Below are 23,424 nucleotides of genomic sequence, written 5' to 3'. Positions count from 1 at the left end.
CAGCTCCAGGGCTCCTCCCCGGACGCTGCCGGTTGCCCTGGTTGGTGTTGATGTTGATGTTGTGCCTGGCAGCACCGGTAACATGCACGCTGCAGCTGCCGCCGAGTGATCGGGACACCTGGCCCGGGGTGCGGCATCACAGGTAGCGCTGTGCCCAGTGGCTGCTGCCGGTACTGGTTACGGTATGTCTGCCAGGCTGCGGGCGGGAGTAGCTGTATGCGTGTGGTTAGTTACAGCTGTGAGTACGCTGAGGGCAGCTAACTGAGCAGTGAGACGCATGCATGTGCACACTAGCAGCTATAGTAGGTGTACATTAGCAGTGTATACTGCCCCTACATCTGGGAGGCACAGTATACTCGAACTGGGTGCCCAGGGGCTTATTCTGAGTCTGAAGTGAGTGGCTGTGTGCACGCTTCTCATATAGGTTAGCGTACTGCGCAAAAACAAATTGGCATCTGCATGGGCGCCAAGCACACTTATGCACACGGGCGGCGTTCCCTGGTGCATGCGGATGATCCGTCCTTCATGGACAGGGCCGGCTACGCCATTAGGCAGCTGAAAGCTGAATTTTTGCCTAGGGCAGGGGTGGGGAACCTTTTTTCTACCAAGGGCCATTTGGATATTTATAAAATCCTTCGGGGGCCATACAAAAATTATCAACTTAAAAATTAACCTGCCCCCAGTAGTTATGCCCACAGTCAGTAGATATACCCCCAGTCACTTGTTATGCCCCTGTAGATATGCCCCCAGTCACTTGTTATGCCCCCAGTCAGTTATGCCCCATTAGATATGCCCCCAGTCAGTTGTTATGCCCCATTAAATATGTCCCCTAGTAGCGCCGCTTACACACACACATTAAAAGAAAAGAAAAACAATACTCACCAGCCCCGCTCCTGCTTCCAGACCATTGCCCTCCGCCTGGCCGCCCGTTCCTCAGAACTATGGGAGAGACGGCATCACATCTCTCCCATAGCACCGCACAGAAGCACACTGCCAGAGCCGGAAGCCGGAGCTCAGGAGTAAGCTCTTGCCTCCGGCTGCTGCTGAGGGGAAGAAGCTTGGTGCCCGCTAGTAACAAAATCTCATGGGCACCCGGCATCTCCCTCGGTTAGGTGAGCCTTGGACGAGCCGGATCAAGTGGCTATGCGGGCCTTATACGGTCCGCGGGCCTGAGGTTCCCCACCCCTGGCCTAGGGTGTCAAAAACCTTGCATTGGTCGTGTTCATGGAACTGCATGGGACTGATCCATCTCCTTGGAGTGCAGGCTGAGTTCAGTGCTCATGCGCAGCGTGTGGTGGGGGTGGGACGTATGTTGCAGATGGATATTATGCACCTAGTATGGGGCTGGTGTAAATTCATATACTAAATGACAGTTGTAGACACGATAACATTGGGTAGGGATGGACGTCCACATGCAGTCACAGGGATTTTTAGTATACACAGGTGGATTCTCGCATTGCCATAGTGTAGTAAGCAGGCAGCCGCAGCCAGATGGACAAGTGTCTGCAAATGCGTCTGACTCAGAGAATCAGCCGCAATATGCTCAGATAGAGGCCGTTATTGATATCTGTATATGCTGCTGTATTACACTGTGCTAGACTGCTAGTGTCCTGTTTACTTGTACTACAGGTTACTATCAGAATGCCGCTTCCAACCGCATAACTGAGAAACAAAGCAGATTGTCAATAATGCCAGGTGTGTAAGTGATGGTACCAATGTCATCTACAGCATTTTGTATCCTTTGTGTGATTTCTCTGTGATCTGTAGGATTCACATTACAGGTCTCACATCTTGTTTACTTGAGCAGCTAGTCCTAGGAGGGAATTTGCGACCAAATTTGGATAACCGCAGGTATGTGTGCTCCTGATACCTATGGTATCCAATTAAAAAAACCCAGGGATTTTTCTTATTTCCCACCTGCAATTGAATTCCCCCCTATTATGAGAATTCTTTTGGGAGTGAATACCTTGCAGATGTTTACGCTGACAGTTTCACCGGCTTATTGGCTTGCCCATTATATTTTCTCAACTAATGTTGGCAAGATGTTTAATCAAAGCAAACTGACAGACTAGGGCAGTGTTTGCCAACTCCAGGACTCAGGGACCCCTAAAAGTGCATGTTTTACAGATCACTTAGCAGGTGTACTCATTACTGGCTGACACATTTTAAAAGATCCACAGGTGGAGCTAATTATTTCGCTTGTGAAGCTGAGGAGATCTGTAAAACATGCACTGTTATGGGCCCTACACACTCGGCGATGCGCCGCCGAGGTGCCCGACGGCCGATACGGCCGACGAGCAACCCGGCGGCGGGGGGGGCAGTGACGGGGGGAGTGAAGTTTCTTCTCTCCCCCCGTCACCCGGCTGCATTGAAGTGCAGGCAAATATGGACGAGATCGTCCATATTGGCCTGCATGCACAGCCGACGGGAGATCAGCGATGAACGAGCGCGGGGCCGCGCATCGTTCATCGCTGGAGTCTCCACACTGAAAGATATGAACGAGTTCTCGTTCATTTATGAACGAGATCGTTCATATCTTTCAGAATATCGGCATGTGTGTAGGGCCTATTAGAGTCCCTGAGAACTGGAGTTGGGAAACACTGGACAAGAGTTTCATCTCTACTGTACATAGCAAAAAATCCCAGGTAGGTGTCTGTCTAGAGTCTAGACTAATATTTGAGAACCACTGGATTGATTTTGATGTGGTTTTCAGTTCTATAGAGCATTTTTCAATGAAGTTTATGTGTATGAAACAATCTATGACAAAAGGGAGTCAAGCAGTGACGATTTTAGTGAAGCAAGTCAAAGAAAAAAAACGCTCCATGCTCTTCCTTAGCTTACTCTGCCTATACCTTAAAGGGGTGGTCTTCAGTATGCCGACTAACGGGATCCCGGCGCACAGTATACCGGCGCTGGAATCCCGACAGCCGGCATACCGACACTTATTCTCCCTCGTGGGGGTCAACGTGCCCATAGCGTGGCGAGCCCGCAAGGGGCTCATTTGCGCCCGCCACACTGTCGGTAAGCCGGCGGTCGGGCTCCCGGCGCCGGTATGCTGGTCGCCGGGAGCCCGACCGCCGGCATACCATACTGAACCCCCTTTAAGATATCATAATGGTGGTCTTTATTTCATACTATGTAGAGATTGATACGCATTATCCAGTTCCAAGTGGACAATGTTTTTCTCATTGACAACTTTACGTGGCCCTTTCGCATGTCACGCCAAAATTTAGATTTTTTTTCATGTTATCTTCAGGAGGAAACAGATGAATGGCTTCTGCAAAGAAATCTTATAAGACCTCAGCTGAAAAGCCTATTGCTGTAAAATTCAAAATTGCTCTTGTGTGAAGCCAGGGCGGGTCACTAGTGTAAGCTGTGGGCATTATGGTCCACACAGTCGTGTTTGTGGAATAATTTTACGATTATAAATTGGTATCTCGGCTCTAGGTCGACCATGGAAATGTCAACTATCATCAAGTTGACCACTAATGGGCATAGACCAGTGATGGCTAACCTTGACACTCCAGCTGTTGTTTAACTACATATCCCAGCATGCCCTGCTACAGTTTTGTTATTTGGCCATGCTAAAACTGATGCAGGGCATGCTGGGATGTGTAGTTCAACAACAGCTGGAGTGTCAAGGTTAGCCATCACTGACAGACAAAAGGTTGACATTGTTAATAGGTCGACAGTGCTTATGATAGATATGTACATAAGGTCGACAGGCTCAAATGGTCGACACATGGTTGACGCAGCTTTTTGAGGGGTTTTAGCATCTCAATCAACTTTTTCATACTTTACCATCCACGTGGACTTTGATAGGGAATAGTAACATGTACTGAGCACAGTGGAACGAGGCACCTTGCCCGAAGCATGGAGAGCGAAGGCGGTACACTGATTGGGCTTCTACGTTCTTTGACGGTGAAAACGATACCAACAAAAGTAAAACTGTTGTGTTAGCCTTTTGACCCTGTCGACCTTTCCTACTGTCGACATCTTGTTAAGTCGACCTTTCATATGTCGACACTTTTGAGCCTGAAGACCTAATGCTTATCGACCATTAGTGGTTGACCTAATGACTGTAGACCTTTTCCTTGTAGATCTGCTGATCCATACCCCTAGAAATTGCATCATTGCACAAAATGAGTTATTTACTGTCCTAGATTTCAGGATAGTATGAATCCGTTGTACACTGTATCAATTCTAATAAAAGTGTTTGGCACTCTGTAGTTCCTTATTACTGTTCATTATGCAGGATGCATGGGACTTGTAATGCCCCTTTTCCACTGTGACCCAGGAATTTTCTGGGTCTATGAACCCAGCAAATTCCCTGGTCTCTGCTCCACAACGCTGGTTGGGTGCAGGGTCGGAGACCCGGGACTTAGTCTCGGGTAGTCTCCTTTTCCACTGACCAAAATCTGGGATTTCACATGCAAAAATCCGGTATTTTTAGGTCAGTGGAAAAGGGGTATAAGTAGTGTTGCAGCCATGTGACAAAAACTAGGCGTGATGACCAAGAATCTTTTTTTTTTTTTTTGTAACTGATCTGCTCATTATTGGATATTTTTGTAAACTCAGTTGCTATATGTTACAAGCCCTATTATAAAAAGGAAATTGTGTATCCCGCACAGAACATAAACAATAATAAATGGATACAATTGTATTTAAACCAGCTTGTACAAGAATTATCTCACATTAATTTAGTATCAACGCCGGAAGTGCTCCACGGAACTGAATATCACATACTCTAACAAAGGAAACCCAGAAATGATTTCCAGAAGAAAAATAAAATAAAAAAGTCCCTTTGTGGAGCACTCTTTTGTGTGTATAATTAGTGATTTAATAAAACATAACTTTTATTCACTCTTGTTAAAAAAACGAACTAGACATGAACATACAATATATGTACAATAAACATATACGTATTTTTCGGACCATAAGACGCACCTGACCATAAGACGCACCTAGTTTTTAGAGGAGGAAAACAGGAAAAAAAATATTCTGAACCAAATAGTGTAATATAATATTTAATAAACTGAGGGAGGGGGGGGGGGGGGGGGGGGGGAGAGTCACTTTATTATGGCAAATATTTAAGAGTAAACCTTGGCATTTGCTGAAATTGCGGTAGATCTTTACACACACACACACACTCTCTCACTGTAAACACAGGTGGGGAACCATCCAGCCTGCATTAAACACACACACACTGTAAACACAGGTTCCCCGCGTCCAACCTGCGTTAACCACTCTGAGAAAGGAAGAGGTGAGGGGGGGGGGAGCGGGGGGGACTCACTTTATTGCCTGTCACAGCCTGTCAGTTTACGCTGCCCAAAGCACTCTACTCTGAGGAAGGAATCGGAGGAGGTGAGGGGAGGGAGCGGGGGAGTCCTGTGATGCCGGCGCTCTGCTGCCGCGCTCTCAGATGCCGGGCTCTGAGATGACGGCAAAGCAGCAGCAGCAGACAGGACCCGCCGCTACCCGCACCCGATAACTGCTGCCTCTCCCACCCAGTGCGCTCCCACCCAGCGCATTGAGAGCGCTCCATAAGGTTTTTATTGCTCTGCATATGTATTATTCGGACCATAAGACGCATGTACTTTTCCCCCCACATTTTTGGGGAGAAAAAGTGCGTCTTATGGTCCGAAAAATACGGTATATAATGCGCTCACCAAATAATAATGGCAGTGGTGGTATTTTAAAGCATCAAACGAGTAAATACATGTAACACATCAATACACCAATTGTTAAACTTTAGTTATAAAACTTTAGATGCTATTTCATAGTCCTCTCCAGCTAATGGTACCCTTGAAAAAAAGAGCAGTGACTCAGGTACCATCCGATTCGTGGGCGATTTTTGCAGCGATTGGAGAGAACTGAAATCGGCCATACAAAAACACTGGCATATATTACAAACAGATCCAGATTGATGATTCAGTCTCCATGAGCTGGCGAAGATCTCCCAATTTGAGGGATATCCTGGTTCAGAGTCACTATGTCTCCAAGACGCCCAAACAAATTTCTACATATGGAACTTATCCATGTGGCTCCTGCAAGGCTTGTGAATATATGGATCCAGTCAAAGAGATCATAGATAAATATGGTACAAAACACAAAATTACATTTTTCTGCAACTGTACCACAACCAATGTGATCTACTGTATTTTGTGCACTTGTGGCAAAAGGTACATAGGCATGACAACAAGGATGTTAAAACAGAGGATCATGGAACACTGCGGGTCCATTAGGAACGCGGCAAGAGATCTGGGGAACATGAAACAGATTACATCCGTTGCCAAACATTTTTACTATAATCCCTCACACAGAATGAAAGTATTCTGTGTGGATAAGACCAAACCCAACATTAGGGGTGGCGACACGACCAAAGTGCTTCTCCAAAAAGAGAGCAAGTGGACTTTCATGTTAGGTACTCTGGGACCGGATGGTCTCAACGAATCCATTAATTGTAACATCTTTCTCTGAAGGTGTAATTATCAAATAGATACACCGGATCTTAGTTTTCTTAGGCCCTGGTCTCATTCTTTAGGGGTCCCTCCAATTAATTAGGGACCGGGTGGTCTCAATGAATTCAGGAATAAAAGTTATGTTTTATTAAATCACTAATTATACACACAAAAGAGTGCTCCACAAAGGGACTTTTTTCTTCTGGAAATCATTTCTGGGTTTCCTTTGTTAGAATATGTTACAAGCCCACCTGTCAGCTAGAGGAAGTGCAGAGGCTTAGCCAAGGTATGAATGGTTGGATCTCATCCAATTTGGCAGTTATACTATGTGTATATTTCTCTATATTCATGTCACTCAGTGCTTGGGCTGAGCACTAGGATTGGCCTGTATGTCAATACTATTACACCTGGCATGTATACTCATTAAAACACCAGCATTTGCTGCCAGCTGTAATACCATGTGAAAACATTAAGCTCACTTGACAAGTGTACTGGCCAGATTTGCAAGAAATGTTATTTTCACCTTTCTTGCTGAAGTATCTCAGCAATAGTTATCAGATTGTTAACTTTTATTAATGGTGTAGAAGCAAAAAACTGTAGATGGTGGATGAGGGGACCCAGTAAATGTAAGATGCTTAGTGGTGTAAATTGTAAACAGATGCAATAAAATCTACACATAACCTGAGCGGTGGAGTTACTAGTCTGTATAAAACAAAGGAAATGGTGTCAGATAAAGCAATAAACAGGACCTGGGTAACGGGGAAGTGTTACTGAGTGATCCGGTCCTGTTCTCGTTTACGGCATAAAAGAACCAGCTTGCCAGTGTTTGGAGATGTCCTCTCCAAGCACTGGCAGAACAGCTAACACTGCACCCATATGCAGTGTAAACTAGGCCGACCCAGAAATAGCCAAGTCGGAGCCGCGTTGTGATAAGGGTCTGACCCGTATTGGAACCGTGTTCCAAATCATAGGTCGGACCCGGTATTTTGGTGTGATAGGGCTATTAGGGGCATATGTATTAAAGCTTGGACAGAGATAAAGTACCAGCCAATCAGCTCCTAACTTTCATTTTTCACAAACTCAGCCTGTAAACTGACAAGAGCTGATTGGTTGGTACTTTATCTCTCTGCAAGCTTTAATGCATATGCCCCTTAACCTTGGCCAATTTGATTTGACCATCTGGACTCAAGCATGGTTATTCCTAAAACCTGGACTGTAATGGTGGAGTTTAGTAAACTCTGGCTACAGATAGGGAGTGCGGTGTGAGAAAAAGAAGAGAAGAGAGGACCAGGCTTTTGAATGAGAAATGGTGGAGGGAAAAGTGAACGAATGATAAGGTCAGAATTATAAAGGCAATGCCAGTAATAAGGGTTTATCTAATACATTGGTATCAATCTCTAGATTCAGGACTGTAATGTAGCCCATACATCAGGCCTGGCCAACCTGTGGCTCTCCAGATGTTGTGAAACTACACATCCCAGCATGCCCTGCCACAGTTTTAGCCTTCCCTAATAGCAAAACTGCGGCAAAGCATGATGGGACTTGTAGTTTTACAACAGCTGGAGAGCCACAGGTTGGCCAGGCCTGCCATACATCAACAATCAATCCGCACAATTCTCTGTTGTGCTGATGATTGTGTTAAAAAAACAGCAAAATCTAACATGTTGAAAGTCCTCAATTTGACTATTCCGGGTCAAAAATGATCAATCAGCGAGTAAGGGATTTTTAACATGTTGTAGTTTGCTGATAGTCTAACACAGGGGTTCTCAAACTCGGTCCTCAGGACCCCACACAGTGCATGTTTTGCAGGTAACCCAGCAAGTGCACAGGTGTATTCATTATTCACTGACACATTTTAAAAGGTCCACAAATGGAGCAAATTATTTAACTTGCGATTCTGTGAGAAGACCTGCAAAACATGCACTGTGTGGGGTCCTGAGGACCGAGTTTGAGAACCTGTGGTCTAACACACAGGTTCTCAGACTCAGTCCTCAGGACCCCACACGGTGCATGTTTTGCAGGTCTCCTCACAGAATCACAGGTGAAATAATTAACTCCACCTGTGGTCCTTTTAAAATGTGTCAGTGCGTAATTAATACACCTGTGCACCTGCTGGGTTTACCTGCAAAACATGCACTGTGTGGGGTCCTGAGGACCGAGTTTGAGAACCTGTGGTCTAACACAGCGGTATGCAACCCAGGTCCTCGAGAGCTACCAACAGGTCACGTTTTCCAGCTCACCTAGCAGGTGCACAGGTGCAGTCATTACTCACTGACACATTTTTAAAGATCCACAGATGGAGCGAATTACTTAACTTGGGATTCTGCCAGGAGACCTGGAAAACGTTAACTGTTGGTAGCTCTCAAGGACCAGGGTTGGCTGTCCCTGGTCTAACAATTGACAATCCTTAGAGTTCGCTGTTTGACAAAATGGCCATCAGGGAATCGGGGATTCTCCCAATTGATGTTTGGGCCCCTTAAATTGATAAGTCAGATAACTAGTGTTAGACAAATAGTCCATTGCCAGCGCTATAAGCCAGCGTCTATTAACGTCTTATTTAATAAAATAAAATTGCAGCTGTGTACCAATGGAAGCAACAAGTGGAGCAGTTTGTATAATCCTTGTATATTGAAAGACCGAAGAACAAGTCCATTGTTTTCTTACTCAAGTCCAATTAGTCCCAATGGCATTTTGGCTGATCAAAATGGCTGGATATCGCGATTAATGACAAATGGTTATTATTGCTGTATCCAATTAGAGGCCACTTTGATGGTTCGAAATTGGACCCGCGTGAGGCACCCAAAACATAACTCCCGATAAATGCTGGCATCGGGGGCAGTTAGGGATGTGTAGGTTGGGTATGTGTGACCGGTGGTCAGTAGACCGCCGGTCACCATTCAGACGCTGGGATCCCTTGCGGGCTTGGTGGCGAGCGCACTCGCCACAGGTTCTATTTCTCTATCGTCCTAAGTGGATGCTGGGGTTCCTGAAAGGACCATGGGGAATAGCGGCTCCGCAGGAGACAGGGCACAAAAAAGTAAAGCTTTTACCAGATCAGGTGGTGTGCACTGGCTCCTCCCCCTATGACCCTCCTCCAGACTCCAGTTAGATTTTGTGCCCGAACGAGAAGGGTGCAATCTAGGTGGCTCTCCTAAAGAGCTGCTTAGAGAAAGTTTAGCTTAGGTTTTTTACTTTACAGTGAGTCCTGCTGGCAACAGGATCACTGCAACGAGGGACTTAGGGGAGAAGTAGTGAACTCACCTGCGTGCAGAGTGGATTTGCTGCTTGGCTACTGGACACTAGCTCCAGAGGGACGATCACAGGTACAGCCTGGATGGTCACCGGAGCCGCGCCGCCGGCCCCCTTGCAGACGCTGAAGAGAGAAGAGGTCCAAAATCGGCGGCTGAAGACTCCTGAGTCTTCATAAAGGTAGCGCACAGCACTGCAGCTGTGCGCCATTTTCCTCTCAGCACACTTCACACAACAGTCACTGAGGGTGCAGAGCGCTGGGGGGGGCGCTCTGAGAGGCAAATAAAAACCTTATTAGAGGCAAAAAATACCTCACATATAGCCCACAGAGGCTATATGGAGATATTTAACCCCTGCCTAACTTCAAAAATAGCGGGAGACGAGCCCGCCGAAAAAGGGGCGGGGCCTATCTCCTCAGCACACAGCGCCATTTTCTCTCACAGAAAAGCTGGAGAGAAGGCTCCCAGGCTCTCCCCTGCACTGCACTACAGAAACAGGGTTAAAACAGAGAGGGGGGGCACTGATTTTGGCGATATTGTATATATATAAAAGATGCTATAAGGGAGAAACACTTATATAAGGTTGTCCCTATATAATTATAGCGTTTTTGGTGTGTGCTGGCAGACTCTCCCTCTGTCTCCCCAAAGGGCTAGTGGGTCCTGTCCTCTGTCAGAGCATTCCCGGTGTGTGTGCTGTGTGTCGGTACGTGTGTGTCGACATGTATGAGGACGATGTTGGTGAGGAGGCGGAGAAATTGCCTGTAATGGTGATGTCACTCTCTAGGGAGTCGACACCGGAATGGATGGCTTATTTAGAGAATTACGTGAGAATGTCAACACGCTGCAAGGTCGGTTGACGACATGAGACGGCCGACAATCTATTAGGACCGGTCCAGGCGTCTCAGAAACACCGTCAGGGGTTTTAAAAACGCCCATTTACCTCAGTCGGTCGACACAGACACAGACACGGACACTGAATAAACAAACGTATTTCTCATTAGGGCCACACGTTAAGGGCAATGAAGGAGGTGTTACGTGTTTCTGATACTACAAGTACCACAAGAAAGGGTATTATGTGGGAGTGAAAAAACTACCTGTAGTTTTTCCTGAATCAGATAAAATAAAATGAAGTGTGTGATGATGCGTAGGGTTACCCCGATAGCAAATATTGGCGTTATACCCTTTCCCGCCAGAAATTAGGGTACGTTGGGAAACACCCCTTAGGGTGATAAGGCGCTCACACGCTTATCAAGTGGCGTTACCGTCTCCAGATACGGCCGCCCTCAAGGAGCCAGCTGATAGGAAGCTGGAAAAATATCCTAAAAAGTATATACACACATACGGTGTTTATACTGCGACCAGCGATCGCCATCAGCCTGGAGATGCAGTGCTGGGTTGGCTTGGTCGGATTCCCTGACTGAAAATATTTTATTCATGTAGAGCATTTAATAGGATGCATTCTATATATATGTATGTGAGATGCACAGAGGGATATTTGCTCTCTGGCATCAAGATAAGTGCGTTGTCCATATCTCCCAGAAGATGTCAGGGACACGACAGTGGTCAGGTGATACAGATCCCATACGGCAGATGGAAGTATTGCTGTATAAAGGGAAGGAGTTATTTGGGGGTCGGTCCATCGGACCTGGGGACCACAGCAACAGCTGGGAAATCCAACCTTTTTTACCCCAAGTTACATCTCAGCTAAAAAAGACACCGTCTTTTCAGCCTCAATCTTTCCTTTCCCATGAGGGCATGCAGGCAAAAGGCCAGTCATATCTGCCCAGACATAGAGGTAAGGGAAGTAGACTGCAGCAGGCAGCCCTTTCCCAGGAAAAGAAGCCCTCCACCGCGTCTGCCAAGTCCTCAGCATGACGCTGGGGCCGTGCAAGCGGACTCAAGGTGGGGGGGTAGTCTCAAGAGTCTCAGGGCGCAGTGGGATCACTCGCAAGTTGACCCCTAGATCGTACGAGTATTATCCCAGGGGTAAAGATTGGAGAGTCGAGACATCTTCTCCTCGCAGGTTCCTGAAGTCTGCTTTACCAACGGCTCCCTCCGACAGGGAGGCAGCATTGGAAACAATTCACAAGCTGTATATCCAGCAGGTGATAATCAAAGTACCCCTCCTACGACAAGGAAAAGGGTATTATTTTTCCACACTATATTGTGGTACTGAAGCCAGACGGCTTGGTGACACATAGTCTAAATCTAAAATGTTTTGAACACTTACATAAAAGGTTCAAATCGAGATAAAGTCACTCAGAGCAGTGATAGCGAACCGGAAAAAAGGGGACTATATGGTGTCCCTGGACATCAAGGATTACCTCCATGTCCAAATTTTGTCCTTCTCATCAAGGGTACCTCTGGTTCGTGGTACAGAACTGTCAATATCAGTTTCAGACGATGCCGTTTGAATTATCCACGGCACCCCGGGCCTTTTTACCAAGGTAATGGCCGAAAAGATGTTTCTTCAAAGAAAAAAGGCATCTAAATTATCCCTTACTTGCACGACCTAAAAAGGGCAAGTTCCAGAGAACAGTTGGAGGTCGGAAGAGCACTATCTAAAGTAGTTCTTCGACGGCACGACTGGATTCTAAATATTCCAAGAATCGCAGCTGTTTTCCGACGATACGTCTGCTGTTCCTAGGGATGATTCTGGACACGGTTCAGAAAAAGGTTTTTCTTCCCGAGGAAAAAGCCAAGGAGTTATCCGACCTGTCAGGAACCTCCTAAAACCAGGAAAGGTGTCTGTACATCAATGCACAAGAGTCCTGGGAAAAATGGTGGCTTTTTACGAAGCAATTCCATTCGGCAGATTCCATGCAAGAATTTTCCAAAGGGATCTGTTGGACAAATGGTCAGGGTCGCATCCTCAGATGCACCTGCGAATAACCCTGTCGCCAAGGACAAGGGTATATCTTCTGTGGTGGTTGCAAAAGGCTCATCTATTGGAGGGCCGCAGATCCGGCATACAGGATTTGATCCTGGTGACCACGGACGCCAGCCTGAGAGGTTGGGGAGCAGTCACACAAGGAAGAAACTTCCAGGGGGTATGGACGAACCTGGAAAAGTCTCTTCACATAAACATTCTGGTACTAAGAGCAATCTAAAATGCTCTAAGCCAGGCGGAACCACTCCTGCAAGGAAAACCGGTGTTGATTCAGTCGGACAACATCACGGCGGTCGCCCATGTAAACAGACAGGGCGGCACAAGAAGCAGGAGTGCAATGGCAGAAGCTGCCAAGATTCTTCGCTGGGCGGAGAATCACGTAATAGCACTGTCAGCAGTGTTCTTCCCGGGCGTGGACAACTGGGAAGCAGACTTCCTCAGCAGACACGATATTCACCCGGGAGAGGGGGGTCTTCATCCAGAAGTCTTCCACATGCTAATAAACTGTTGGGAAAGACCAATGGTAGACATGATGGCGTCTCGCCTCAACAAGAAACTGGACAAGTATTGCGCCAGGTCAAGAGATCCACAGGCAATAGCTGTGGACGCACTGGTAACACCTTGGGTGTACAAATCAGTATATGTGTTTCCTCCTCTGCCTCTCATACCAAAGGTATTGAAGATTATACGGTGAGGAGGAGTAAGAACAATACTAGTGGCTCCGGATTGGCCAAGAAGGACTTGGTACCCGGAACTTCAAGAGTTGGTCACGGACGACCCGTGCCCTCTACTTCTGAGAAGGGACCTGCTACAACAGGGTCCCTGTCTCTTTCAAGACTTACCGCGGCTGCGTTTGACGGCATGGCGGTTGAACGCCAGATCCTAAAAGGGAAAGGCATTCCAGAAGAAGTCATTCCTACCTTGATTAAGGCAAGGAAGGAAGTCACCGCGAAACATTATCACCGCATTTGGCGAAAATATGTCGCGTGGTGCGAGGATCGGAGTGTTCCGACGGAGGAATTTCAACTGGGTCGTTTCCTACATTTCCTACAATCAGGATTGTCTATGGGTCTCAAATTGAGATCTATTAAGGTTCAAATTTCGGCCCTGTCAATATTCTTCCAAAAAGAATTGGCCTCAGTTCCTGAGGTACAGACTTTTGTTAAAGGAGTACTGCATATACAGCCTCCTGTGGTGCCTCCGGTGGCACCGTGGGATCTAAATGTAGTTTTAGATTTCCTCAAATCCCATTGGTTTGAACCATTGGAAAAGGTGGATTTTAAATATCTCACATGGAAAGTGACTATGTTACTGGCCCTGGCTTCCGCCAGGAGAGTATCTGAATTGGCGGCTTTATCTTATAAAAGCCCTTATCTAATCTTCCATTCGGATAGGGCAGAACTGAGGACTCGTCCGCATTTTCTCCCAAAGGTGGTATCAGCGTTTCACCTGAACCAACCTATTGTGGTGCCTGCGGCCACTGGCGACTTGGAGGACTCCAAGTTGTTGGACGTTGTCAGAGCCTTAAAAATATACATTTCAAGGACGGCTGAAGTCAGAAAATCTGACTCGCTGTTGATACTATATGCACCCAACAAGTTGGGTGCCCCTGCTTCTAAGCAGACGATTGCTCGTTGGATTTGTAACACAATTCAACTTGCTCATTCTGTGGCAGGCCTGCCACAGCCTAAATCTGTTAAGGCCCATTCCACAAGGAAGGTGGGCTCATCTTGGGCGGCTGCCCGAGGGGTCTCGGCATTACAATTCTGCCGAGCAGCTACGTGGTCGGGGGAAAACACGTTTGTAAAATTCTACAAATTTGATACCCTGGCAAAAGAGGACTTGGAATTCTCTCATTCGGTGCTGCAGAGTCATCCGCACTCTCCCGCCCGTTTGGGAGCTTTGGTATAATCCCCATGGTCCTTTCAGGAACCCCAGCATCCACTTAGGACGATAGAGAAAATAAGAATTTACTTACCGATAATTCTATTTCTCGGAGTCCGTAGTGGATGCTGGGCGCCCATCCCAAGTGCGGATTATCTGCAATACTGTACATAGTTATTGTTAACAAATTCGGGTTATATTGTTAAGGAGCCATCTTTAAGAGGCTCTTTCTGTTATCATACTGTTAACTGGGTTTAGATCACAAGTTGTACGGTGTGATTGGTGTGGCTGGTATGAGTCTTACCCGGGATTCAAATTGCCTCCCTTATTGTGTACGCTCGTCCGGGCACAGTACCTAACTGGAGTCTGGAGGAGGGTCATAGGGGGAGGAGCCAGTGCACACCACCTGATCTGGTAAAAGCTTTACTTTTTTGTGCCCTGTCTCCTGCGGAGCCGCTATTCCCCATGGTCCTTTCAGGAACCCCAGCATCCACTACGGACTCCGAGAAATAGAATTATCGGTAAGTAAATTCTTATTTTCCACTGTATGGGTGTCGTGTACACCCACGCGTGGGAATAGTCACTGTTAGTCGGCATACTGAGTATCGGGATTGTTAGGGGGGCGGGATCCCGGCATCAGTATTGTGACTGGCGGTTTCCTAACTACATCCCGGCTGTGTATAAATATGAAATGACACCAAAGACCAAAGTCTTTTTGCCTTTTGTATTATACCTGCGCAATAAAATCACAGTCTGTGTACATTGTAGTGTTTGGTACTCCTCTTTTAATGTTATATGTGTACTTCCTTTTATTGGACCAGGTGCATAGCCGTGCACTGTATAGGAAGAAGTCTACTGAAACCAGCTGACTGGAGTGTAACAGCGGCAGTAACAGAGCCTTTGTAACTGTGACATTTTGTTCCTAAGAAACTACAAGACAGCTGCTTGTCCTCACTCATGGAGCTACAATTAAACCGCGTGGATTACCTGCAGGTATAGAACTAAATAATCCTTGTTATCCTGTTGTCAAGGAGAAGCTGCAGGGACCAAGTTCCCCCTAATTGTAATCTGTATTAATATGGTTTAATCTGCCACAGACCAGAACTGAGCAAGGCAAATATTAACTCCTGCAGCGATGAGAAAGTCCATAGCTTTTCTTCCAGTCTGTCTTCATGAATTTTGCATAGGTCGTGTATTTTTTGAGAATTTATAATTGGCATCACTTCTGAGCATTTTAAAGGGGAAATTTCCTATAAATATTTTTACTATTTAGTGTTTTTGCTTGAAAAGCATAATAAGGGGATCACCACAAAACTCTTGACTTCAAGTGTCTATATAGCATCATTGATCAATTGGATAAACATGGTTGGCCTAATTTACAGAAATATAAAACAGATGCACCTAGACTTTCATCAGTGTAGTTTCATAAACGGCCAAGGCACCATCACGATGGCAGCGGATATCTGTGTTTATCAGGAAGCTGACTGTCTCTTTAAGTCTGGATGTCCGGTTAAATCACACTTCAGGGGCCAATTACCACACTGTCCCCAAATGGCCTCAGCCTGTCAATCAGGATGCTGGGTAGGGATGGCCATCAACTATTTGAAATCACTGATGGTCTATGACCTATGGTAACTACTTTTACCATCGATTAGGGAGAACCAGATGGTTTCCTGCCATCGATGGTAAAGAGTTATCAAATATATTTTTTACATTTTTCTCTAGGGTGTCGGGAACATGGAGCATAGCTCCACCCCCAGACACCTGTGAAGCCACGCCCCCGGGCTCTGATTGGTCCTGTTCTACCTTAATACTAAAGTAATGGGGACCATCGATAGGCAAAACCATTGATGGTTACCTAACAGATGGTTGCCCACAATCGAGGTTATCCACCGATGGTACCATCGGTGGTAATCATTGATGGATAACCCACCGATGGCCATCCCTAATGCTGGGTCCAGGGCACTGAGCGTGATGGCGCAGAACAAGCTCTGCACATGTGCAAATCTCAAACCATCAGAGATGTGCACTACAAAGCGAGTTAATGTAATGTGTTAATGTTAGCCTGAACAGGCCCATAGTGAGCACATGTAATATGTTGGTTCTTTATGCACCTGGATTGTTTACACTGGTAGCAACCAAACACTAGCATAAGTATACTTTGGACTTAGGCTAAATGATGTTTGTCTTGGTTTCCACCATGCTGCATGGGTCATGGAGCACAACCGTAGCCTTTTTAAAGGGAATAATTATGTTTATTTGCCTAGTTTGTCTACAAAGTAAAGGCTGTCTAATGTCCCCTCATTGTCATCGCTAATTCAAACCATATATAAAGCTAAACAGGATTGTAGCAGAAAAACTGCAATTTGTATTTAATTAAAGCCATGGTAATAAAGTATTAGGAGAATAGGTTATTTTGTGTAATGTTTATACTTTGCACAGTGGGTGTCTTCAGACTTGTCATCATCATAAATCGACAGTACACCTAAGTTTGTTGTTGTGTTTCCCTGAGAGCAGAGTGTTAGTGTGTAACAAGACACAGCTGTGCTGTGCATTCAGTGTGACTGGTAAATGCAGTTCGGTGTCTGTATGCACTGACACTACTACAGTCATTGATTGGCGTCTATGACCGTTTAACAGTGTGTACTATTGTGTGTTCCTCCAGGTAGGGGTCACCTCTCAAAAAACAATGAGATTGCTCCCAGCATCCGGACGAAGAGCAACTCAAAAGGTATTGGACCGGTTTTATTTTGTACAATGGGCCTAATTCAGACCTGATCGCAGGTACAAATTTGTTCTCTAATGGGTAAAACCATGTGCCTAATTCAGACCTGGTCGTAACCGTGCAAAATTTTGCACGGCTATGATCAGTTTCACAGACATGCAGGGGGACACTCAGCACAGGGCTAGTCCGCACCACATGTCTGGCTCTGCCGTCCCCCTCCGCACAGGTACAAAAGCATCGCACGGCGGCGATGATTTTGTACCTGAAGAGTAGCTCCCTACCAGTGCAGCTCCTGCGTGCTGGCAGGTAGCTACTGGAACCCTTCCTAAGTCACAGCGGCTGCGTGTGATATCACGCAGCCACTGCGTCCCGCCCCCCGCATGTGCCCGGACCGCTCCCCCAAAACGGTGGCCAAACGCCGCCGGCCCACACCCTCCCGCCCAGCGACCGCCTGTGCCTGTCAATCAGGCAGAGGCGATCGCAGGGCTGAGATGGCCATCGGTTCTCTGGCATGCACATGCGTACTGCGTCGCATGCGCAGTTCAGACCTGATCGCCTGCTGTGCGAAAATGCACCGCAGGGGTCCGGTCTGAATTAGCCCCTATGTGAACTGCAAGGGGGGGCAGATATAACATGTACAGAGAGAGTTAGATTTGGGTGGGTTATGTTGTTTCTGTGCAGGGTAAACACTGGCTGCTTTATTTTTACACTGCAATTCAGATTTCAGTTTGAACACAGAATGCCTAACGACTTTCTTAGGCTGACCCTATGTCTAAAAACAATTTTGGGTTCATGATTTTAAACATAGAATGCCACTTGTTATCAATAATATGTATAAAAAAAGTAAAGTTAAAATGATTATTAGCTATTTAATATTTTCACATGTGTGCATTAGAATACACCTATTTTGGGGTCCCAGAACAATGATATGCACTCATTATTAAAAAATATATATAAATTGTACACCATTAATGATGATGTTGCTATAAAAACGGATTATGATTTTCTATAGGTGGTGGTTGGAGATGAAGATGGAGTTGTTACCTGCTTTGGAATCAAGAAGAGTGAGGCAGTGGTAAGCATGTTGTGTTATTTTATTAGTGCAAATTGTTTTTAGTTTTAAAAGCGGTACTGTTTCATTCTCTGTATTTCTTTCCAGCCAGTTTTCAAGACCTTGCCAGGACAGAAGATCACACGGCTGGAGCTCGGAGGTGCACTTGGTACAGTACAAGAGAAGATTTTTGTGGCTTCCGGATCTGAAGTCCGAGGTTTTACGAAGAGAGGGAAGCAGTTTCTATCATTTGAAACAAACCTAACAGAAAGCATCAGAGCTATGTAAGAAATTTAAAAAAGTTTAATTGTGATCTCTGTTCTTCTAGTGTAATAATACTAATCCAAAGGCGAGTCCAGTACCACCAGACTCGCGGATTTTTGTTCGCAGCCCCATAGGGTTGCGTACAAAAATCTGTGAGTCCAAGGGGAGATTGGGCCATGAGGACTCTTTTCGAGGCTAATTGGATTGAGCCCTAAGTGTCACTGGGCCAGATGTATGAAAGTGTGCTGTGGTTCCCGCTGACCACAGCGCACCTTAAGGCAGCAATTTGCGCTCCACCCATATGTATGAACGGCGTGTTAACGCCGTATGCGCTGGCCGCCGCGCGCCCCTGCCACTTACCACTTCCCCGCAGTACTGAATGGGAGACGAAGAGCAGAGGCAATGTATGATTGCCTCTGCTGTCCCTTTTCGTCTCCTGAAGCCGCCGGTCCGGAACGCCTCCCCCGGGCAGGCGATGTGTTCAAAATGTGCAGTGGCTTATTTTATTTTTTTGGTTTTGAATAAACTTTATTTAACGTGGACATTCTTCTGCTGGTCCACACAGCTCTACTGTGCATGCGCCAGGGGCCTCTGGCGGTGCACACAGGAAGAAGGGAGAAGGGTGCATGCGCACACATTGCGGCGCCGAGCCGATGTGGAAGGTGCGCTACCGCGGGAAAGGTAGGATAACGCACTCCCACATCGGCGGGGGCCTTAATCATACATTGTGGCGGCAGCTGCGGGCGTATCACCACGATAATGTGGTGATACGCCCCTGGACACATAACGTCCGTTAGGACGTTTTTTCATACATCACCCCCATAATGTGCTAACAGAGGTAATTTACTAAAATGGGAGTTCTATTTAAGATGGGATGTTGCCCATAGCAACCAATCAGATTCCAGGTATCATCTTCTAGAGGGTGCTAAATAAATGAGAAGTAGAATCTGATTGGTTGCTGTGGGCAACATCCCATCTTAAATAGAACTACCATCTTAGTAAATCCCCCCCTCCCCAGTGCCAAATAAGAATTGAATGCAAAACTATCATCTTTATCTGCATGTTAGGGTATGTATGCAAGTTTAACATTATGGGCCTATTTCAGACGTGATCACTAGGCTGCGTTTTCGCACAGCGGGCGATCAGGTCTGAATTGCGCATGCATGTGCACCGCAATGCGCAGGCGCGTCGGTCCACAGCGACGGAGGGCGCTGGGCAGTGATGGGATGGTGCAAGAAAAGCAATCGCATGGGTGATCGCAAGGTGACTGACTGGAAGAGGCAGTTTGTCGGTGGCAACTGACCGTTTTTAAGGAGTGTCCGGAGAAACGCAGGAGGGACCAGGCGTTTGAAGACGTCCGCTCCGGCCCCGATCATTGCACTGGAAGAGTAAGTCCTGGTCTGTGCAGCTCTCCTGCACATTCGATTGCAATCCTGCACTGCGATTTCCCCCTCCCCCTGTAGGCAGCGACTACCTAATCGCAGGCATGCAAAAAGCACACCGTAGCGATCAGGTCTGAATTAGGCCCTATGTTGGAAAAGTTGCTGATTTCACTATAAATCTATAATTCAAATAAACTGAATTCAGACATTTTCCTGCAAAAACCTTTTTTTAAAAAAATAATACTAAAAATAGTCTTAAGCCACCTGTAGTTTATTTTCTTCTGATTTCACTAGTATAATTGCTATATGTGCTATTATTTGATCTGTAGAGTTTTTTTTTTTTTTTTTTTTTGGGGGGGGGGGGGGGGGGGGGGTTGTGACATCTTAGTCATACCAATGGCCTATGGGCATTTAAAGCAAGGATCAGCAACCCATTGTCTTGCCAGCTCTTGTCCAACGACATCTGCTGTGATGTAAGTTGTATAGACATAAAGTTTTGCAACATATATGTACTGACAGTGGCCCATCTGTGATATACACAAAGCAACACATATGAAATGTACAACAAAACCCCCTGGTTAAATCTGAAACCATGACGACATATAAAATGCAATCTTTGCTGTACAAGAATATAAAAATACCAAATACAAAACTATGCATATCTTAAAGTACGTTTAATATATGGTTCTGACTGCATTTTTTCCCAGGCACGTGTCCGGATCCGATCTTTTCTTGTGTGCAAGTTACATTTACAACCATTACTGCGATTGCAAAGATCAACACTACTATTTGTCTGGGGATAAAATTAGTGATGTCATTTGCCTACCAGTGGAGAAGGTGGAGCGTATCACGCCGATATTAGCATGCCAGGATAGAGTGCTTCGTATACTAGAGGTATGATATTTTTATGTGTGGAAAACATGATGGGTACATTTTTGGAAACTACTTTTACAGAAAGGTGCTCTCAGCCAATCTGATTCAAAGGGGTTTATTTACAAAGCGTCGAGTAGTAAAACCTGGCGCTTCTGAACATGTGTATACACAATATTTAAGAAGGCAATGCTTTTATTAGCAAAACATGAACAGAAGTGCCGGGTTTTACAACTCGATTCTTCATAAATAAATCCCTAAATCTCATCTTTCTAGTAGCGTTTGGAAACTCTGCTGGCCGTCTTTACGAGTAGGCACCAGATGGAGCAATCCAATTGTTGCTCTGTTTGGCCGCTCATTAGTATTGATGTGGCCAAAAGCACCAGGTTTATCTGAACAAGACCTATAATAACATACTGGTGAAATGTGGATCCACTCTTCCACAGCTGATAGCCCTGTTACTGTGCAGTGCTGGTAACTTGGGCACTTCCTGGATGAAGTGTCAGACCTAACAAAAATGGAAATAGAATGCGCCTGGTTCCTATTGACTAAAGTGGGAGATAAAAACTTGTTTGGTAAATAGAATAGCATTAACCCAAAATGTTCACAGGAAGCATTAAAATGTAACCCAACAGTATTGGAGATATCTGTTGTGTGTCCTCAATTTCTGTCAGCAGTCGCATGTAGGTTCCTATGGTGGTTGCGTAGCTGGCAGATCTACCAAGCTTTGACCCCCACAGCTAATGCTATCTGAAGATGCTGTAGCCTATGGGCTAAACGTCTCAAAAACTACAGGAAGAGGGTCCCTCTAGAACCCTCTCCAGCAATAGCGGCTGCACATGCGTGGTCAGTAGTCTGTGCTTGCACAGGATTCCTGACAGAGGAGTGGAGGAACCCGTTAATGCCGTCACTTCACTACGGGCACATCACAGGGACGGGAGTCATCATTTCTCTAACGTCCTAGTGGATGCTGGGGACTCCGTAAGGACCATGGGGAATAGACGGGCTCCGCAGGAGACTGGGCACTCTAAGAAAGATTTAGTACTACTGGTGTGCACTGGCTCCTCCCTCTATGCCCCTCCTCCAGACCTGAGTTAGAATCTGTGCCCGGACAGAGCTGGGTGCATTTTAGTGAGCTCTCCTGAGCTTGCTAATAAGAAAGTATTTTAGTTAGGTTTTTTTATTTTCAGAGAGCTTCTGCTGGCAACAGACTCTCTGCTACGTGGGACTGAGGGGAGAGAAGCAAACCTACTAACTGCGGCTAGGTTGCGCTTCTTAGGCTACTGGACACCATTAGCTCCAGAGGGATCGAACACAGGAACCTAACCTTGGTCGTCCGTTCCCGGAGCCGCGCCGCCGTCCCCCTCGCAGAGCCAGAAGACAGAAGCCGGCGGGTTGAAACAAGTAGACGTCAAAATCGGCGGCAGAAGACTCCTGTCTTCATATGAGGTAGCGCACAGCACTGCAGCTGTGCGCCATTGCGCCCACACTAACCCACACACTCCAGTCACTGTAGGGTGCAGGGGGGGCGCCCTGGGCAGCAATTAAGTACCTCCTGGCAAAAGCAGCATATATACAGTTGGACACTGTTATATGCATGAGCCCCCGCCATTAATTTCACACAAAATCGCGGGACAGAAGCCCGCCGCTGAGGGGGCGGGGCCTTCTTCCTCAGCACTCACCAGCGCCATTTTCTCTCCACAGCTCCGCTGAGAGGAAGCTCCCCAGGCTCTCCCCTGCAGACTCACGGTAGAAAGGGTAAAAAGAGAGGGGGGGCACATAAATTTAGCGCATTAATCATATATACAGCAGCTACTGGGTAAACACTAAGTTACTATGTGATTCCTGGGTCATATAGCGCTGGGGTGTGTGCTGGCATACTCTCTCTCTCTCTCTCTCCAAAAGGCCTTGTGGGGGTCCTGTCCTCATATAGAGCATCCCCTGTGTGTGTGGTGTGTCGGTACGCGCGTGTCGACATGTTTGACGAAGAGGGCTATGTGGAGGCAGAGCAAGTGCAGATGAATGACGTGTCTCCGCCTATGGCGCCGACACCTGATTGGATGGATATGTGGAAGGTGTTAAATGATAATGTAAACTCCTTGCATAAAAGGTTGGATAAAGCTGATGCCTTGGGACAGTCGGGGTCTCAGCCCATGCCTGATCCTACAGCGCAGAGGCCGTCAGGGTCTCAGAAGCGCCCACTATCCAAAATTGTTGACACAGATATTGACACGGATTCTGACTTCAGTGTCGATGAGGATGATGCAAAATTGCAGCCTAAAATGGCTAAAGCCATCCGCTACATGATCATAGCAATGAAGGATGTTTTGCACATATCAGAGGTAAACCCTGTCCCTGACAAGAGGGTTTATATGTATGGGGAGAAAAAGCAAGAGGTGACTTTTCCCCCTTCACATGAGTTAAATGAATTATGTGAAAAAGCGTGGGATTCCCCCGATAGGAAAGTGCTGATTTCCAAAAGGTTACTTATGGCGTACCCTTTCCCGCCAACGGACAGGGTGCGCTGGGAATCCTCCCCTAGGGTAGATAAAGCTCTGACACGCTTATCTAAGAAGGTGGCCCTGCCGTCACAGGATACGGCCGCCCTAAAGGATCCTGCAGATAGGAAGCAGGAAAGTATCCTGAAGT

At 46.4% G+C, this 23,424-nt stretch overlaps 1 protein-coding gene across 6 annotated transcripts in view; it reads left to right on the top strand.

The window, feature by feature from the left end:
* Nucleotides 1–23,424, top strand: part of BBS7 (Bardet-Biedl syndrome 7) — a 190,452-nt gene continuing 167,028 nt past the window's right edge. The window contains exons 1-8 of one of the 6 annotated variants that reach the window (XM_063920252.1): nucleotides 1–182; nucleotides 1,630–1,695; nucleotides 1,782–1,851; nucleotides 15,305–15,476; nucleotides 17,149–17,214; nucleotides 18,221–18,283; nucleotides 18,368–18,543; nucleotides 20,613–20,799. In XM_063920252.1, the coding sequence (XP_063776322.1) occupies nucleotides 15,441–15,476; nucleotides 17,149–17,214; nucleotides 18,221–18,283; nucleotides 18,368–18,543; nucleotides 20,613–20,799 (528 nt within the window). In that variant the 5' untranslated portion in view covers nucleotides 1–182; nucleotides 1,630–1,695; nucleotides 1,782–1,851; nucleotides 15,305–15,440. The remainder of the gene's footprint in view (nucleotides 183–1,629; nucleotides 1,696–1,781; nucleotides 1,852–15,304; nucleotides 15,477–17,148; nucleotides 17,215–18,220; nucleotides 18,284–18,367; nucleotides 18,544–20,612; nucleotides 20,800–23,424) is intronic. The other 5 variants (XM_063920256.1, XM_063920253.1, XM_063920255.1 and 2 more) reach the window with 5 other exon arrangements.

The sequence above is a fragment of the Pseudophryne corroboree genome, chromosome 1, assembly GCF_028390025.1.
Source record: "Pseudophryne corroboree isolate aPseCor3 chromosome 1, aPseCor3.hap2, whole genome shotgun sequence".
Lineage (NCBI taxonomy): Eukaryota > Metazoa > Chordata > Amphibia > Anura > Myobatrachidae > Pseudophryne > Pseudophryne corroboree.
Note: the sequence above shows the minus strand (reverse complement) of the source record. Positions and strands in the feature narration are given on the sequence as shown.